General features: G+C 42.0%; 1 protein-coding gene across 2 annotated transcripts in view; it reads left to right on the top strand.

Annotated features, from left to right (window-relative positions):
• ULK4 (unc-51 like kinase 4) overlaps positions 1–18877 on the top strand; it is a 672337-nt gene that overhangs the window by 444588 nt on the left and 208872 nt on the right. For both annotated transcript variants that reach the window (XM_044252436.1, XM_044252435.1), the window contains exon 33: positions 12705–12871. In XM_044252436.1, the coding sequence (XP_044108371.1) occupies positions 12705–12871 (167 nt within the window). The remainder of the gene's footprint in view (positions 1–12704; positions 12872–18877) is intronic.

The raw sequence follows: 18877 nt of genomic DNA, 5'->3' as shown, positions 1-18877 counted from the left end.
GCTTCTGTCTTCCTTCCCACTTAGGGGGAAGTCAACAGATAATGCCGGCAACTCCTAAAAGCAAGTGTATTATTTAGAGAAATGGGGGGGGGGACAATGATAATTAGGTAAAAGAAGTGAAACTAGTTGCCTCTGGGGAGAAGGTTACCTGGACAACAGGAAGACTTTGACTCTGAAAGGAATAAAAAATTAAAAAATTAATATACATTGAAAGGGAAATGAGGAGGGTGGCTAATACATGGAGTCAAGATAGCATGATGCTTTTGAAGATAACTAACTTGAAGTTTGACACCTGGGAGACTGATACCCTGTCCCATTAAGGAAGAGTTATTTATTTATTTATTTATTTATTTATTTATTTCAGCATAACAGTATTCATTGTTTTTGCACCACACCCAGTGCTCCATGCAATCCGTGCCCTCTCCAATACCCACCACCTGGTTCCCCCAACCTCCCACCCCCCGCCCCTTCAAAACCCTCAGATTGTTTTTCAGAGCCCGTAGTCTCTCATGGTTTACCTCCCCTTCCAATTTCCCTCAACTCCCTTCTCCTCTCCATTTCCCCTTGTCCTCCATGCTATTTGTTATGCTCCACAAATAAGTGAAACCATATATAATTGACTTGACTCTCTCTGCTTGACTTATTTCACTCAGCCTAATCTCTTCCAGTCCTGTGCACGTTGCTACAAAAGTTGGGTATTCATCCTTTCTGATGGAGGCATAATACTCCATAGTGTATATGGACCACATCTTCCTTATCCATTCGTCTGTTGAAGGGCATCTTGGTTCTTTCCACAGTTTGGCGACTGTGGCCATTGCTGCTATAAACATTGGGGTACAGATGGCACTTCTTTTCACTGTATCTGTATCTTTGGAGTAAATACCCAAGAGTGCAATTGCAGGGTCATAGGGAAGCTCTATTTTTAATTTCTTGAGGAATCTCCACACTGTTCTCCAAAGTGGCTGCACCAACTTGCATTCCCACCAACAGTGTAAGAGGGTTCCCCTTTCTCCACATCCCCTCCAACACATGTTTCTTGTCTTGCTGATTTTGGCCATTCTAACTGGTGTAAGGTGGTGTCTCAATGTGGTTTTAATTTGCATCTCCCTGATGGCTAGTGATGATGAACATTTTTTCATGTGTCTGATAGCCATTTGTATTTCTTGATTGGAGAAGTGTCTGTTCATATCTTCTGCCCATTTTTTGATATGATTGTCTGTTTTGTGTGTGTTGAGTTTGAGGAGTTCTTTATAGATCCTGGATATCAACCTTTTGTCTGTACTGCAAATATCTTCTCCCATTCCATGGGTTGCCTCTTTGTTTTCTTGACTGTTTCCTTTGCTGTGCACAAGCTTTTGATTTTGATGAAGTCCCAAAAGTTCATCTTCGCTTTTGTTTCCTTTGCCTTTGGAGACATATCTTGAAAGAAGTTGCTGTGGCTGATAATAAAGAGGTTACTGCCTATGTCCTCCTCTAGGGTTCTGATGGATTCCTGTCTCACGTTGTGGTCTTTTATCCATTTTGAGTTGATCTTTGTGTACGGTGTAAGAGAATGGTCGAGTTTCATTCTTCTACATATAGCTGTCCAGTTTTCCCAGCACCATTTATTAAAGAGACTGTCTTTTTTCCACTGTATATCTTTTCCTGTTTTGTCAAAGATTATTTGACCATAGAGTTGAGGGTCCATATCTGGGTTCTCTACTCTGTTCCACTGGTCTATGTGTCTGTTTTTATGCCAGTACCATGCTGTCTTAGTGATCACAGCTTTGTAGTAAAGCTTGAAATCAGGTAACGTGATGCCCCCAGTTTTGTTTTTGTTTTTCAGCATTTCCTTAGCAATTCGGGGTCTCTTCTGGTTCCATACAAATTTTTGGATGATTTGCTCCAGCTCTTTGAAAAATACTGGTGGAATTTTGATCGGAATGGCATTAAAAGTATAGATTGCTCTAGGCAGTATAGACATTTTAACAATGTTTATTCTTCTGATCCAAGAGCATGGAATGGTCTCCATCTTTTTGTGTCTTCTTCAGTTTCTTTCATGAGTGCTCTGTAGTTCCTCGAGTACATATGCGTTACCTCTTTGGTTAAGTTTATTCCTATTAAGGAAGTATTAAAAAAACAATTAGAACTCCCAGTCCCTTGACCTGGTTAGGACTCTCAACATACACATATCAGAAATTCAGATTAGCGACATGGAAAAAAAAAAAGAAAATGTCTTACCAGTGAGAGCATTTCTGATGGGACTCAAACTAAGAGTCATTCTTGGGGGGGAGCACCTGGGTAGCTCAGTGTGTTAAGGCTCTGCCTTCGGCTCAGGTCATGATCTCAGGGTCCTGGGATTGAGTCCTGTATCAGGCTTTCTGCTCAGCAGGGAGCCTGCTTCTCCCCCTCTCTCTGTCAAATAAAGAAATCAAATATTAAAAAAAAAGAAGAAGAAGAATCATTCTTGGGCCAGAAACGGCTAGAACCATGGCCCTAAATATGATACTCGGAGCCCCTGACCCCTGAGTTCTCTTCCTCCCCCCATCATTTTCCTTTCCACCCTCACTACAGCCTAGTGTTCTTGCTCCTTGGTCCTTGAGATGATGCATTGGCATTGTTGCTCCCTATTTCTCATGTTGAAATATATTCATTTCTTGCCTCTGCTGCCCCATTTCTGGAACTCCAGGGCGGGGGAAGAAACAGCTGGCTATCGCTGGGGACAGTCACTTTGTGTCAAGTGAACACTACACAGTAACCAGGTGGTGCCTGAACTTGCCCCTTCCTTCTTGGGATTGCTAGCTGTGTCATGGAATTTCATCTTAAAAAGGGACACTGTACAGTTACTTAATAGAACAAGTTAGCATTTTATCTATTGAATGAGCTAAGATATAGAAGTCTCTGATACATCCTTCAGTGAAAAATAGCAAGGTATGGGCTATATTGCACGCATCTGTATATGCATGTGTTTGCATGTGTTTCATATGCCCTCTACAGCACCCCATGCATGGTAAGTTTCGAGGAAATGGGATGTCAGGGATCTTTGTATTTTCTGTGTCATACTTTTTACATACAAATACATTGGATTTTTACATTTTACATTACAAAATTGAATTTTTACAGAGTATAAGAAAAAATGACAAGTGTGGCTTGGATCTTCACTCCCTCTGGCTGAGTGGACCAAGCTGGCATTTTACTCCATGATCTGTGTGACCCATAGATATCTGTTTATGGACCCTGAAGGGAAGGGACCGTTTCTTGAATTGTTTTCTAGTTCCTTCCTTGTGGAGTACTATAAAATTTACATTACAGATGTTCTGCATATTACAGATGAACGGGGGATTGAATGAATGATTCATGTTCTCTCCCAAATAACTCACAGATAGATCACAGGGAAGGAGAAAGGGTAGGAGGGAAGATGTGGTAGGTGGAACTTGGGAGGATATGCTCAAACTCAGTGCCCAGCTCATAAAAGACCCTTCATACTTCAGCAAGTGCTTTATTGAAGTCAGAATTCAACTGGACAAAGCTTTCACACTTTCAGGACAGACCCTGAGGTGTGTGCTGCTAAGAGGGGTCACCCTCCCTCCTGAGAAGGTTTCCTTCCCTATTTTTTCACCCAACTCTGCCCCAGCACTTTTCCTGGGCTTCACACATATATAATCAGTCATTCCATTACTCCTCCATTTCCTGGTAGAGATTGGAAACTTGATGCACCTTTGAGTTAATGAAACGTACTTTTTTGATTAGTCATAAACAGCATTGTATCTTAAGTTTTGGATATGAAATTAGCACCTACTTCTACTTTTTGTGTTCACCCTTTCAAAAATGGCTCCGGATATATTTGTATAAATCAATTCTAAGCTACTCTAGCTATCTGAGTAATCAAAAGGAGTGTATGTTTCAGTGCATAAATCTGTCAAATGTTAAACTTCTTTTTTCAGCTATATTGTAATTGAGCTTATTCTATCCAAAATTTTTACCTCTCAAGTATGCATGGAGGGGGCGGGCATAGAAGTAGGTTTCCATGTTGCTAAAATGCAGGGTATCTGCTTCAAAAAGAAAAGGGCATTTCAGTCTCCTGGGGCAGGTGACCAGAATAAATCATATACTTGGAATAATTCAATACAGTGTTCTCCTCTGTCCTTTGAGTTAAGTGCTAGACTGATACTATACTAATTGTGGGGGTCCGTAGACCACTGTGGCTTCAGGGGAGCTGGGACAAGGTTGTTTTTAAGATACTCTCATATAGAGAATCCCTTCAAGTTGTTGGGGGGGGTGTTAATTAAAACATTAGCCTCTGTCATTTTTGAGAAGTCCCTAGCCTTTTTCCATGAAGTACTTTCAGTTTTCAGGTTTGATGGGTTCCTTGATTTCAGCAGAATACAACGTTGGGAATTGTTCGGTCCTACACACCAAATGAAGCTTATCCAGTGTCCTTCTCCTAACTGGGGCGAGCCAGACTCCCATGGGTGCTGGTGTTTGGGCAGGGTGTGAGAGGGAGGGCTTAAGATGTAGTGTGGAAACCAAAGCTCCAAGGCAGATGACATGCAGAATTGGGGCCACAATTGCGTGGGGGGAAGGAAAGCTGGAGAGCCCGGTGTAGACACCCAGGGTCTCCTAAGAAGCGGCTGAAATAACAGGCAAAACCTGCCCTAAGATGGTTCCTAAATTTTTAGACAGAGAGATGAGACATATTTTCTTTCGGGGTCGTGGCTGCGTGGGCTGCGTGGCTGCTCATTAACGTTCAGTCAGAACAGGTTTTGTGTTCTTGGATGCTCTGGCTCAGGACCTCGGATTTACAAATGCCTGCATTTACCTCGCCAAATGTTTCTGGGATGGGCATGGCCACTTTCACCCTTCATGGTTTTAACTCCGCGGATTTGTTGTGATCCTGCATTTGGTAGTATAGCACCGATCATTTTGGAAAAGAACGATTTCCCACATCACATCTCTCAGATGCCTTTATATTGCTTTTCTAGATTGCCTGTTCAGGGTGACTTTCATGAACTGTAGGAGAAATGGCCACATGTTTGTATGATGCAGATATAAACTTATTCACAAGGAAGCCTCAATTTGGGGAGGTTACATTTGGATTTAGAATGTTATATTCAAGCCATTAATGATAGAAATATAAATTGCTTTCAAATCTTGGCATTTCAAAGTGTACTCTCATATTATCTCTCTACTCCAACAGATTTTGAAAAATTAATAATATAATCAGGACACAGTGACCAGAGTTGGAAAAAGCTCATGTACATTAATATTCCCAGAACATTAAACACTTGAAAATAACTCATGGGGATGACTCCTTTAGAGATTTGCTTATAATTAATACAAAATAATTCTTGGATTTTTTTTTTTTTTGATGAGTTGGTTGTAATTAATGCAAAGTAATTCTTGGTTTCTGTAGCTTAATGAATTTTGATTTCTCTTTTAGGTGTTAGGATAGAGTATTTTTTTAAAAAGATTTTATTTATTTCTTTGACAGAGATCACAAGTAGGCAGAGAGGCAGGCAGAGAGAGAGAGGGGGAAGCAGGTTCCCCGCTGAGCAGAGAACCCAATATGGGGCTCGATCCCAGGACCCTGAGATCATGACCTGAGCCGAAAGCAGAGGCTTAACCCACTGAGCCACCAAGGCGCCCCATAGGTGTTAGGATAGAGTATTAAGAAGTTCTTACAGTGACATTTGACCAGAGGACTGGGAAAAGCTGGATCCCCATTTCAGATCCTTTGTACAGCATCTGTGAGAGAGCTGATGGGCAAACAAGGCACAGAAACCTTTTTTATTATGCTGGTCTACATAGAAGACTGCTTTTAGCCTTACTTCCTATATTAGATCCACCTGCCAGACTGGAAACAAAGTTGGTTGTGACTTTCCTGTGTATTTGCCTCAGTGTTGAAACATCAGTCTTACCACTCAAGGCAGGAGAGCCTCCCTTTTCCCTTTATACAGATGCATACTGGGTTGGACCAGTGGAAAGAGATGGGAAACACAGGTGCATTTGCACAGGGATCTGGAGCAGAGCTGAACCTAAGTCACAGGTAGCTACTAAATCTCAGACAGGGTCTGGATGATAGAGGGGAGAGAGGGAAAATCCCCCCAAAACCATGAAAGGAATGGCCAGGCCTTCCCCAGGGGTGCAGGCCTCTCGCTGTGCTGTATACCACCAGCCTTTTTAGTGGAAGAGGAGAGTTGAAAGAGCTGCATACCCATGCCCACTGACAGTTGAATCCCTTGGAGAATTTTCAATCTGGAGATCACGGCCCTGATAATGTCCCTGAACTTGATTCTCTCCCTTTTTGGAGGTAAGAATATCTTTCTCTTGATTAGTACCTATATTTGGAAAAGAATAAAAAAACAGAACTAGGGGAATGTTAACATGCTTTCCTTCCCTCTGCCTCCTTCTTAGATTTATTCCTCCATTTTGGTAAAATGCATCCTGTTTTAGCTTATTCACAGAGCTTTGCCAGTATTAGCAATCTAATCCTTGAGTCCCATGGGGTAGGATGAAGGGACAACCAGTGGTCCCTTGCTTTCCTCCAAAGTGGATATGGTCAGCCTTATGCAAATGCAGGTTCAAGCCTTTCCTTCCAAGAAACAGTATTTCCTAACTCCCTCTATGGGGAAATTCTGGACACAGTGTGGAAGCAAACATGTCAAAACCTACAGGGTTTTTGGAGAAAATATACCAAGAAAGATCTAGTAACTTGAAGTTTGACTTCAAGCCACAGGATTACCAACAACTGACATCAATTGCCTAGAAATGACCCAGTCAGGGAACTTTCCTCAGGTTTATGAACCATGGCAACAAAGCACCCTTCCTTGACACTCTTTTTAGATTTGAACCATTCCTTTTTATCTATGGCATGGTTATGTTATAATGATTATTTTTCTAGTAGGATCTTTTTCTTCCTTTCCTCTATAAAGCCTCCCCCTGTCTGGGATTTGCTTAGTGCTGGTTGTCTTGTCTGTCTTGACTGCCCTTTGGGAACCCTTATGTTCTTTCTGGTCATCTCCAATTTCTGTTTTTCTGGTCTTGACTGCTACCCAGTTTCTAGATTTTAATCTCCACCTGCCTTTGGTCATTGGCCTTTGGATGTTATCTCAAACTCATGTCTTAAAAAGCTATCTTACAGTGCCTAGAAAACCTACTCCCCAGTTCTTCCAAAGCTGATATAGTTCTCCTATTCCTTATTTACTCTTTAGTTCCCATGCCACTATTGCCACCAGAGTTAAAAATCACACTTCTTTAGTGATGTGTCTGCCTTCCTCCTTGCTTCCCACTACCACTTGGTTATGGCATGACCTCAGTGGCCTACTCATTGGTCTTCTGGTCTCAGTTTCCCACTGGTTGGTCCAAGAATCTCCACAATATTGACAAAATTACATGGACTTTGGAGGTAACACATGTGTTCAAATCACTTCTTGACTTGCACTTAATTCTGTGACCTTGAACTTGTTACTTGAGTACTTTGTTTTTGCTTATATAAAATGGAAATATCAGCATCTGCCTCACAGAGCTGTTAGGTATTAAATGTAAATTCAGGTGAGGTATTAAATGTAAAAAACCAAGTAAAACCCATTGCCAGACAGAGCAGTGCACAGTAAATGGTGCTATCATCCCAGCACAGGCTGCACTGTCAAACTATGGAAGAGTTCCATCACCCTAGAAAATTCTATCCTGTCCCTTCCCTAGAGGCAACTATATTCTGATTTCAATCAACATAGACATTTTTTTTCCCAGAATCTTACAGATGTAGTCTTACCACTGTGTTTATACACCTGTTTCTGGTGTCTATCTCTCAGCATCCTTTTTGAGATTCATCCATATCATTGTGTGATTTGGTGGCTCATTTCTTTTCATTGTTGACTAGAGTCCCATTGTATGAATATGTCTTATTGTGTCTGCCCATTCTCCTCTTGATGGACACTTGGGCTGTCTCTAGCTTGGGGCTATTTTGAATAAAGGTCTAATGAGTCTTTCTGTAGATAAAGGTTTGCACTTGGGTAAATATGTAAGAGTGGAAATGCTAGGTAATATACTAACTGTGTATTTAAATTTATAAAAACTGCAACTATTTCCCATCAGCAGTGTATATGAGTACTGGTCACACCACATCCTTACCAACATTTGGTGTTGTCAGTATTTTTTCCTTATAGTTATTTCTGTTTGTTTGTAGTGGTATCTCATTGTGATTTTAATTTGCATTTTGTTAGTGACTAATGATGTTGAACATTTTTCATGTGCTTATTGACATAGATCTTTGGTGAATGGACTGTTTAAGTTTTCTACCCATCTTTAAAATTGATTGTCTTTTTATTATTGAGTTGTAGGAACTGTTTGTGTATTCTGCATGTAAGTTCTTTATTAGATATCTAGGTTGTAAATATTTAATTTTGTGATGATGTTTAATTTACTGATTTTTAAGTGATCCATACTTTTTGAGACCTTAGAAATCTTTCCTGCCTTGTGGTTACAAAGTTCTTCTCTTATATCTTATTTTAGAACTCTTACAGTTTTAGTTTTTATGTGCAGATCTGTGATTCATGTGAAGCTAATTTTGCATAGCATACAATGTCATGGTCAAGGATCCTTTTCTCCATATGGATACTCAGTTTTTCTACCCCCTTTTGTTGAAAAGAATTTTTATTTTGTAAAACATTCATTTTTTTTGCAGTTTATGTGACCATATATGTGTGGGTCCATTTCTGGACTCTGAAACTGGAAGTATTGGCATAAAGTCATTTTTCTCTGTTGATGAGTACCTGTTATCTCTATTCACAGAATGACCCAGTAGCAATGAGCATCCTTAGTTCTCAAATCATGGTTTCCAAACACAGTTTCTTCTTAAAAGACACCAGGGCTTCTTGAAGAAGTAGCTAATGCCTAGTCTGAGACAGGAATTTTTTATTTTTTTAAACCCTTCATAAAGCTTTTAAATTCATTTTATTTAATATGTTTGAGGCAGGAATTCTTAAGATGAACTTGGAACATATTATAAAAGTGGCTAGGACACATTCAAGGGGCTTTCAGCAGCCAAAGATGGAAACAAGTTGGACATTAAAAAAAAAAAAAAGATTGAATCCACTGAAATCCATAAAATGTATCCTTTAAATATCCAGTGTATTCACAATGATACCACAAAATGAACTCATTAGTAACTTTTGGTAGTTTCTAGCTTCTCCACCCTGTCCCCCATTAGTCACATTTGGTAATTGCTAATACTCCAAAATCACTGTTCTGAAAACTGGTAAGTGACAACAAAGAAGCATTTATTAAACACATATCCTGCCTTTCCTTTACAAACCATATTTTTTGATAACTAGATAGTTGATAAAAGAATTTCTTTCCTTCCTTCCTTCCTCCCTTACCCCCTCTCTTTCTGTTTCTTCCTTCTTACTTCTTTCTCCCTTCCTACTTCTTTCTTCCTTTCTTTCTTTCTCTCGCTCTTTCTTCCTTCCTTCCTCCCTCCCTTCCCCTTCCTTCCATCCTACCTACCTTCCTTCCTTTCTCTCTTTCTCTCTTTCATTCTTTCTAGGAGAGACAATGAGCGAGAGTGAAAGAGAGAGCACGAGCTGGGGGCAAGGCAGAGGGAGAGGGAAAAGCAGGCTCTGCACTAAGCAGGGAGCACTATATGGGGCTTATCCTAGGACCCTGGGATCATGACCAGGGCCAAAGACAGATGCTTAACTGACTGAGCCACTGAGGTGCCCCCAAGAAGATTCTTTTTTTTTTTTTTTTTAAGATGTTATTTATTTATTTGACACAGAGAGAGAGATCACATGTAAGCAGAGCAGCAAGCAGAGAGAGAGGGGGAAGCAGGCTCCCTGCTGAGCAGAGAGCCCCATGCAGAGCTCAATCCCAGGACTCTGAGATCATGACCTGTGCTGAAGGCAGAGACTTAATCCACCTTAGCCACCCAGGTCCCTAAGAAGAAAACCAACTGAAAAAATGCAGAAGGAGTGATAGAATATGAAACTTAACTGTATTGCCCTTATCTAATGAAATGTGGGAATAGATGGTGGTCTTTAGTAGGTAGCATTTGATGTTGAACTTTATAATGAATTGCTTAGACTAACAATCCCTGAACCCGATGAATTTTAATATTGTTAAGTGTAGAACAGCTAGACAGTGTATCCGTCCAGATATGAAGCAACAGGACATATAGAGACCCAGCCTCCAAGTATCATTGCCCCCAAAATTGAATCTGAATTAAATGGAGTCTCTAGTCACTACAATTACCATTTTACAGGAAATGCAGGGATACAGGAACAACACCACAAGAAAATCTACAGGAAAACAACATTCTAACTTCTCCAAAAATAAATGGCATGAAAATTGCAGGCAGGGGAAAGACTGTTAGACATTAAAGGAGATGTAAGGTCTGCAACCAAATGGAATGTGTGGACCTGGTTTGTATCCTGATTTCAACAAACTAATCCTTAAAAAGACAGTTTTGAGATATTTGAGTTTTGAACACAGGCTGCATATTGCCTATATTAAATAAGTCTCATTAAGTGGTAATAATTTTTTTAAAGAAATAACCTTTTTCTGTTAGACTATACTGAAGTATTTACAGGAGAAATAAGATGATGTCTGTTATTTGCTTTAAAATCCTAAAAAAAAAAATGGGGGTAGATTAAGCAAAGATGGGCAAAAGTGTTGAGGATTATTGAAGAAAGTGATGGGGGCTCTTTTTACAGAGTCTTGTGACTTTCTTTGTTTCCATAATAAAAAGTTTAAATGAGAAAAACGTGTATTTTGACCCTGAAGTGTAAGTTCTAGCCATGAAGAGCATTGAATATGTGGCTGAGAATAGACCACTTGACATCCTTCTAATGAGTTTGCTGGCATTATCACCGGTGTGGAGAAATATTTTGTGTCATGCTTCATTTCAAGTCTCCTATGAACACCTTCCCTGACAGCTGGTGACTTCAGTGTGTCAAGCCAGAGCTTGGCATTTGTCGCCCACTTTTCCACAGAGCAGGCTGGAAAGACTTTCTGTCCCAGCGGGGATCTGATTATGTTCATTGTTTGCACTCTTTCCTTGAAGACAGAATGAGGATCAGGAATATCGCTCGCTGTTGCTTACCAGCTGTTTAGTCTGAGTCAAGCCTCACGTAGAGGGACATCTGGGGTCTGCCTCCCCCTCTGAAGAGCCACGTCCTCCTCTGCTGTTCTCATAGTTCTCACCCTTCTGCACCTTTGACCCTCTGCGTGATGTGTTACAAAGTAATCCTAACCCCCCAGAGGAAAATCTCTTGCAGCATGGATTTACCAAACACTTTGTTTTAAAGTCCTTCTGCCCTGTCTGCAGCTCATGAATGCCCAAGTGATGATTCATGGTATGGGAATGAGTGATGCTGCCTGACTCAGAGGAGAATGCCTTCTGGTGTCGTGTATGTGTCATAATAATTGCTTTTCTGGGCTCTATGTCATTGATGATATGTACCATCAAACCCCATCATCAGTTTTGCCAATAGTTAATTCTACCTTCTCTTCAAGTATATTTATCTTCAGCCCTGTGACTTGTACCACTCTTTGCCACAAGGAGTACAACTTTGAGACCTATATAATTTTGGTTTCTCTCTGCCTTTAGTGACAAAATTAATTACTTTTGAAGTCTAAGTCTAGGAGAACTCAGTTGCTTTACTGCAAATGACAATGGCATTGTTTGGAAGAGATACCAAAGCTTGGATAGCTGTGCTTGGCAGAGTTGCCATCCAATTGATCATCTGAAAACTAAGGACAAGTGGATTGTAAGACCAATAAAGTCCAGCTTACTGTATAGCTCTTTACCATGCTTCCCCCCACCATCTGCTATGTAAAATATTTTATTTTAGAAGATTCAGTTTTCTAGAGCATTCAGATGATCTACCGAGGCCAAAGGTCCTGTTTACCATGTTAGGTGTCTAACACTGAGTGTTGTATTTTCACCACATTCACTCTATATGAATTCAGAGAGTAATGCTACACAATAGTATCAATAAAAATGCCAATTTAAGTGTAAACAATAATGCTCCTACTTGTGAAAATGTATTTTTTGTGACCGACAGCATCAAACTTAAAGTTGAAGACAACCACAATGTTAATCTAATACCAGGTTTGCAGCAGCAAAATGATAGAACCTGGAAATTTCTGAATATCAGATTTCTTAAAATCATAGTTGATCTTACATTTTGCTTTTTTTTTTTAATGGAAAAAAATTGCCTCATTGCTTTTATCCTCTGGCAATGACCCATTACTTGTAGATACTTGTTGATCCTTATGTCCCCTGTGTCTGCCCGTAGAGCCTGATCCGGATTGTGAATAACTGAACTTCAGAGAACCTGGGGACAGTATGTTCATATGTAACATGTTTTCTTCCAGTGTGAGGGAAACCCTCTGCCCTTGTGAAGCCTCTTCATGTAGGATCATGTTTCTCAAAGTGTAATTTAGGGAACCCTTGCATCAAGTCACCCGGGGCGCTTACTTAACACATTCCAGGCTCGTGAGCAGATTCTGGGAGTGAGGAATTTTAAAATTAAATTAAATTAAATCAAAAAATTCTGGAAACCTGCAATTTTAAAAATGTGCCTGAGGGTATCTGGTATGAGTACCATTGAAGGACTGCTTTGGCTTTAGGCAACATAGAACACACATGCCTGCTCTGCTGGGTTTATGTGACACGTTATTTTGTAATTCACAAGACATGTTGTACCCTTCTTTTTTACCCTCAGGACTGGTCCGCCACGTCTGTGACCTGTTCACTGAAACCGCCACACTATGCTTGGATGTGGACAATAAGAACAACAATGAGACGGCAGCCGCACTGCTCTTCTCCCTGCTCGATATTCTGCATGGCATGCTGACCTACACGTCCGGCGTCGTTCGGCTGGCTCTGCAGGTGCAGGGCCTCTCCTCCCATGTCTTGAACAACCCTATACCACGTCACCCTTCCCTTTTGTTCTCTCCTTTCTGATCTTCCTCTACTGAGTCTTAATTTTGAAAAATAACATATGATTCTATAGGGAGAGGCTAGGAGAGAAGTCATCTTGGGGTGAGCAATGTCAAGGACACAATCTGAAAGGAAAACAGGAGACGCCTAAGGAAACATTTGCCAAGAGGTAGTTGGGGAAGTCTCCTGGTGGAGGAGATCATTTGCCTTATAGGCTCCCTAGGGCTGGCCCAGTGGTGTGCCATCTTTCCTATCTAGGGATGGCACCCCAGCCCACCCTCAACAGGATGAATTAGCTTACACAGACAGTGGATGCAAACACACACACACATGTTTGTACTCACATATACATACATGTATAACACATAAAGTTTATCACTTTCTCTTATGACCAATAACATGGAATTGGAAGACAGTTTTTGAGAACTAGGAGTATGTTCAGTGGCTATGAAAAGCCAGTTTACCCCAAAGTATAATGAATTTACTTCACACCATACTGTAAAGAAGGAAGGGGATGTGGCTTTATTGAATACTTTCTGTGTTGGATGTTAGGTGCCCACATGTGGCTATTTCATTTAACCAACTGTGTCTGCTGATGCTTAGATTATGTGAAAGCATACAGCCGATATGACTTCATTGCTATATTTGAAATCCTGGTAAAATTGCAACAGGTATATACATCAAATGTTAGCTTCCTGGCTTGGAGAGATGCAGAAGCTCAAGTTGAAACCAAGCTGTTTGATAATTTGCCAGGAGTCCTCGTAACAGAGCCAAGAATGATTCCCCAGACTCTGGTTTAGTTTCTGTTATTCATCATTCTGATAAATGGTATCTCGTATCCCCAGTTCAGCTGGTCAAGTGTTTAGCTTGTCTAGTGTGGTTTAATAAATAATTCCAGATGCCTTAGTAAACATGATAGTTAGTGTTTAACACAAACTTGTAAAGCCAGTAGAGGGAAGTGGCCTTCAAACTACCTGGTTGTTTTTATTTGCTCATCTATAAGAATTGCAAGCTAATAAGGCACTGTTAAGTACTCATGCAATCCTGTGTTACAGATTTCTTGCTTTTCCTCTCTTTTCTAGTGCTTTTTCCAAAGAGTGTTGTTTCTTATTTCAGTTTTGACAGTGGTTTTAGGTAATTCTTTAAGATGCCAGCAATAGGTACTCTGCAAGATGCTTTGATGGTATCAATCTATAAAAGATTATGTTTTGTAGTCTGTAGATAAAAAGGATCAGAAGTTTAAAAATTCCAGAACAATAGAAATCCTTTTATTACAAGCAATTTTGAGAGAGATTCAAGTGTGTAAAAGAAAACTCCTTAATACAAAATATTTTTTAATTCTGTTTTTTAAATTTTCTGGTGTGCCAATAGATCACTGTGTCTTATTTTTTCATTTCTTCCACACCACTGTATATTTTACTCTTAACATCTTTCTAAATCTCCCCCTATAATACCTGCTGCATATTGCTTTTGGCCTTGACTGCCAACTTTGATCTTTATATACCATGTCAGTCTGACAGAGGTAGAGTCTTTGAGACAGAATTAGGGGAAAGGGCTGGGAAAAGAAATGTCATGTGTATCAAAGACATATCCTTCTAGAACAGGGAGCTAGAAGTACTTTCCAAACCTAAGGTCACTTATTCCATTTATAAACATCCTCCAGGGGCATCTGGATGGTTCAGTCGGTTAAGCATCTGCCTTCAGCTCTGGTCATGATCCCAGAGTCCTGGGGTTGAGCCCCACATAGGGCTTTCTGCTCATCGAAGAGTCTGCTTCTCCCACTGCCCCTCACCCTGCTCGTGCTCTCTCTTGCTTTCTCTCAGATAAATAAATAAAATCTTGGGGCACCTGGGTGACTCAGTTGGTTAAGCATCTGTTTTTGGCTGGGGTCATGATCTTGGGGTCCTGGGATTGAGCCCTGCATCGGGCTCTCTGCTCAACGGGGAGTCAGTTTCTCCATCCCCTCTTCTTCTGTGTGCTTGCTCTCTCTCTTTCTCTCTCAAATAAATAAATGAAAAAATCTTTAAAAAAAATAAAAAACTAAAACAACAAAAAAAATCTTAAAAAAATAAAGTAAAAAGAATATAAATGAACGTTCCTCCCTGGAGATTCTTCAGCATTTAAAACCTCATCTGCCTCTTGCAGGAATGACCACCAAGCAGCAGAATTGAGGGTTGCCACTGTTTGAAGTGAGAAGTGCTTCGCTTTTCTTTTTCAGGGAGGAGAGTGCTATTATACAAATGTGTGCTAGGGAGGTGGGGACCATGGGAAGGCAGGTGTTAGAATCTCCATTAGGAGTTCAGTCCCTGCCGCCAACATGCCTTATGATTCAAAATCGGTCCTGGTTTAACCTGAGGGTTGTGTGGCAGAGATGTGGAAGCAGAGACAAGTACATGCTCTAGGCTCGCTGGTGTGGGATGGGCTTTGGATGCAAGTCCCAGCCACATCCCTTTCCACCTGTATGACCCTAGGCAAGTTTCTTCACCCACCTACTATTGGTTTCCTCATGTGCAGAGTACAAATGATAAAAACTGCTCTGCTGGGTTGTGGTGTGACTTCCATGAGAGAAGAAGATAAATGTGAGTAGATGTAAATAGACAGCACTTTGTATTTACCTGGCCAAGGGAAGGTAAGCACTAAATGGTCGCTGTATCATTGACAGCGAGAAGAGAAGTGCTCCCCTCATAGTCCTATTTACACAAGGCTTCCTGTGGATGGTGACTTCCTCAGGTCTATGTCCTGGCACATGGGAGGCTGCTTAGGCCATGGTTCCTGACTAAAGCGACTCCTGGCAGGCTAACGAAATATTAATTCATGGTTTGCTTCTGCACCTAGTAGCCTGGAATAGGGCTGGGTGAGATTTCAGCAAGGATTTAGGGAGGAAGAGTGTTAGTGCTCAGGGAGCTTCTGGTGTCAGAGGGAAGACCGTCACTACACAATGGTGAGGAAATCGCCATCTCTTTATGTCTTTGAGCCCGCAGCTGCTGTGACGTATAGGGCACTCCAGGATGAACGTGGAAGAGGAGAAACTAACCGAGTTTGGGGGGTCGGGAAGCCCAATTCAAATTCCAGGTCACCTGACTCTCCTGCCTGGGCCTCGACTATCATTTGTGAAGTGATGGGGGACTTTCACCCACTGCTCTTGTGATCATGGGGCCATTAGACTGCTGTTTCTAGGCAGACGTACTGGTGTTGCTGACACTGGAATGTGGACAAGAGTCTCTTGAAATGATCCAGTTTGACTCCTCTGTGGTGTCCCCCTTGTTCATGCCCGTTGGCTACCCTCTGCCTGGTTGCTGAACACAAGGCGGATTTTTCAGCCATCACCCATAATACTCCCCATGACTCTCCCTTCCTTGCCAGACCTCAGGGACATCTTGTTATCCGTGCCTTCTAACTCGTTGGTGAGACATTCAGGGCTTGGAATGATCCAGCCTCAGTGTGCATTCCAGCCTGGTCTGCCAGGCCTCCGTGCTGCCCACTCCTATGCCAGACAGTCCTCTCTCGATATTTCACTCCCGTGCATTTTCCTCCTATGGTTCCTGGCCCCTGAAATACCACTCTCCAAACTGTTTCCTGTAGACCTCCTTCCCACCATGGAAATGATGAAGTCGTATGTCATCTTCTCGTTAGCCCCCACTACCCAAACTGTGTCTGCCTCTACTTTCACACTCTTCCTTCAGCAGTTATTTGGAAGCATGCTGTCTTTTGGAGCAGATGGTGAAACCCTACAGAGGGGGGGCTAGATTGTGCCATCTGCCCATTGTGAGCACCCATGTGATGGTAACTGGGGAGCACAGTGAGTGCCGAACTGGTCCAGGTGCCACCATTGTGAGTTGTGCTCCTTAATGGGGCATCAGACAACAGCTACCTGAGGAATTGACTGTCTCTTGTTTTCTACAGCTGCCTTCCCTCCCTCATGTTTATTTTTTTTCAATTTTTAAAGAAGATTTTATTTATTTGAGAGAGCATGAGTAGGAGGGGGTGGAGGAATAGAGGGAGGAGCAGACTCCCCACTGAGTGAGGAGCCTGACCTGGGGCTTGATCCCAGGACTCTGAGATCGTGACCTGAGCTGAAGGCAGACGCTTACCTCACTGAGCCACCTAGATGCCCCACCTCCGTGTTTAACAAACCTCTCTCGAGTACCTACCTGCATGCACTAGATTCGTGTAGCATTGCTAAATAGAATAGAATTGTGTTTGCCTAGCCTTTTTTTTTTTTAACACTGTACTCCTTTAGCTCATTTTGAGCAATGCTGTGTTGCCATTTAATATTAAAGATGGCTCGTAAGTTGACATTCCCAGGTTTTATATGTTTAAGTCTACTAAGTTTATATTTCTACCCAGAGTCCTCCCGGGAAATCCATCCTTAGAAATCCAGCAACTTTCTCTACATAATCACTAGAACCTGCCATCATCCCCTCAAACATGTCCAAAGCGAAACTCAGGATTTGCCTCCCCAAAACATGCTGCTGCCAGCAAGGCCAGCCACTTTCCTTCTGCTACACATACTAGAAACCTGGGAAACATCCTTAAAACTTTTCTCTTTTTCATATTCCATATCTTTTTTCTTTTCTTTTTTTTTTAAGATTTTATTTATTTGACAGACAGAGATCACAAGTAGGCAGAGAGGCAGACAGAGAGAGAGGAGGAAGCAGGCTCCCTGCTGAGCAGAGAGCCTGATGCGGTGCTCAATCCCAGGACCCTGGGATCATGACCTGAGCCGAAGGCTGAGGCTTTAACCCACTGAGCCACCCAGGCGCCCCCATACTCCATATCTAATCTGTTCCTCAGATAATGTAGATTTTACCTTAAATATCTAGTAAGTCCAACCACTTCTCTCAAACCCTACTGCTGACTCCCCAGTGCTGTCTACCATCCTCTTGCTTAGACCATAACTGGGTGGGTCCAGAACACTGGATGACTGGGAGTAGGGTCAGTTTCTGTATGGCTGTGATGGGGGCAAGTGAATTGCAGACCAGAGGCAAGAGCAGAGGGCCTGAATGGGGAGGACAATAGCAGTGTCATAGCAGAAAGAGAATCCTTGCTGTAGAAAAGGCCCTTTATGAAATGCATACAGTGAGCCACAGATGTGGGTATCAAGAAGTTGCCTTTAGGGAGTATGACATTAGGGACTTGGAGACAGACTGAGAGGAGAGGTGAACTTGGGCCTCTGAAATTGTTGCTCAGCTTCTGTTTTTCCTCCTGCGGGAATCCCTGCTGGGATCCCTCTGTGCACAGAGCTTCCATTGCAGTCCCATATTTTTGTAAGTTCCGGGTGTGAACTTCTCTTTCCAGAACACTGGCAGCTTTGCAAGGAGGAGGTACCTGAATACTGGTGGGGAGAGTCCTGATGCCTGTTGGTAACAATTAGGAAGGACTGCGTGGATTTAGAGGCTATGGAGGATGCTAGATGTCCTGGTGGGAGAGTCTCACAGCAGGCACTTGCTCTCGTGACCCCATCTGCTTGCTTCCTTGTGTGTGGAAAGGAAGCAGTGGCCTCAAGCCCCCTCTCAGCCCAGGAGCTAGTTTGCAGGACTGCCTTATCTTTCCCAGGAGAGAATCCGTTTGCTCTAAAGGATAATGTGTTCATGTGAAAAGGCCAGTGTTCTGTCTTGCTCCGTACTTCCAAAGGCAGGATCAATAGCCAAGAGTCAGGAAGGTTCAGACCTGCACAGTTGTTTTCTGGAAGGAAATTCTACCTTTCTGGTAAAATCAGTTGGGAAGGCTGAGGTGGGGGCAGGATAGGGAGGGAAGTGGAGAGGGAAGTTCTGGGCTATGATTGTGGTGATTCCCCTTAGCCATAGAGAGGTATAAGTTGTTAAAAGACAGGCGTCTACTTTTTCAGTTGAGCCCCTCTGAGCCAGATAAAGCAGGCCACTTAAATTCTGTCCAGAAGGAACTGGGCCTTCCTGAGAAGGGTCCTGGAGTCCAGGCTAATAACCCGAGGCAGGC

This window comes from Neovison vison, chromosome 6 (genome assembly GCF_020171115.1).
Source record: "Neovison vison isolate M4711 chromosome 6, ASM_NN_V1, whole genome shotgun sequence".
Taxonomy (NCBI): Eukaryota; Metazoa; Chordata; class Mammalia; order Carnivora; family Mustelidae; genus Neogale; species Neogale vison.
This window is presented reverse-complemented; position numbering and strand designations above follow the sequence as displayed.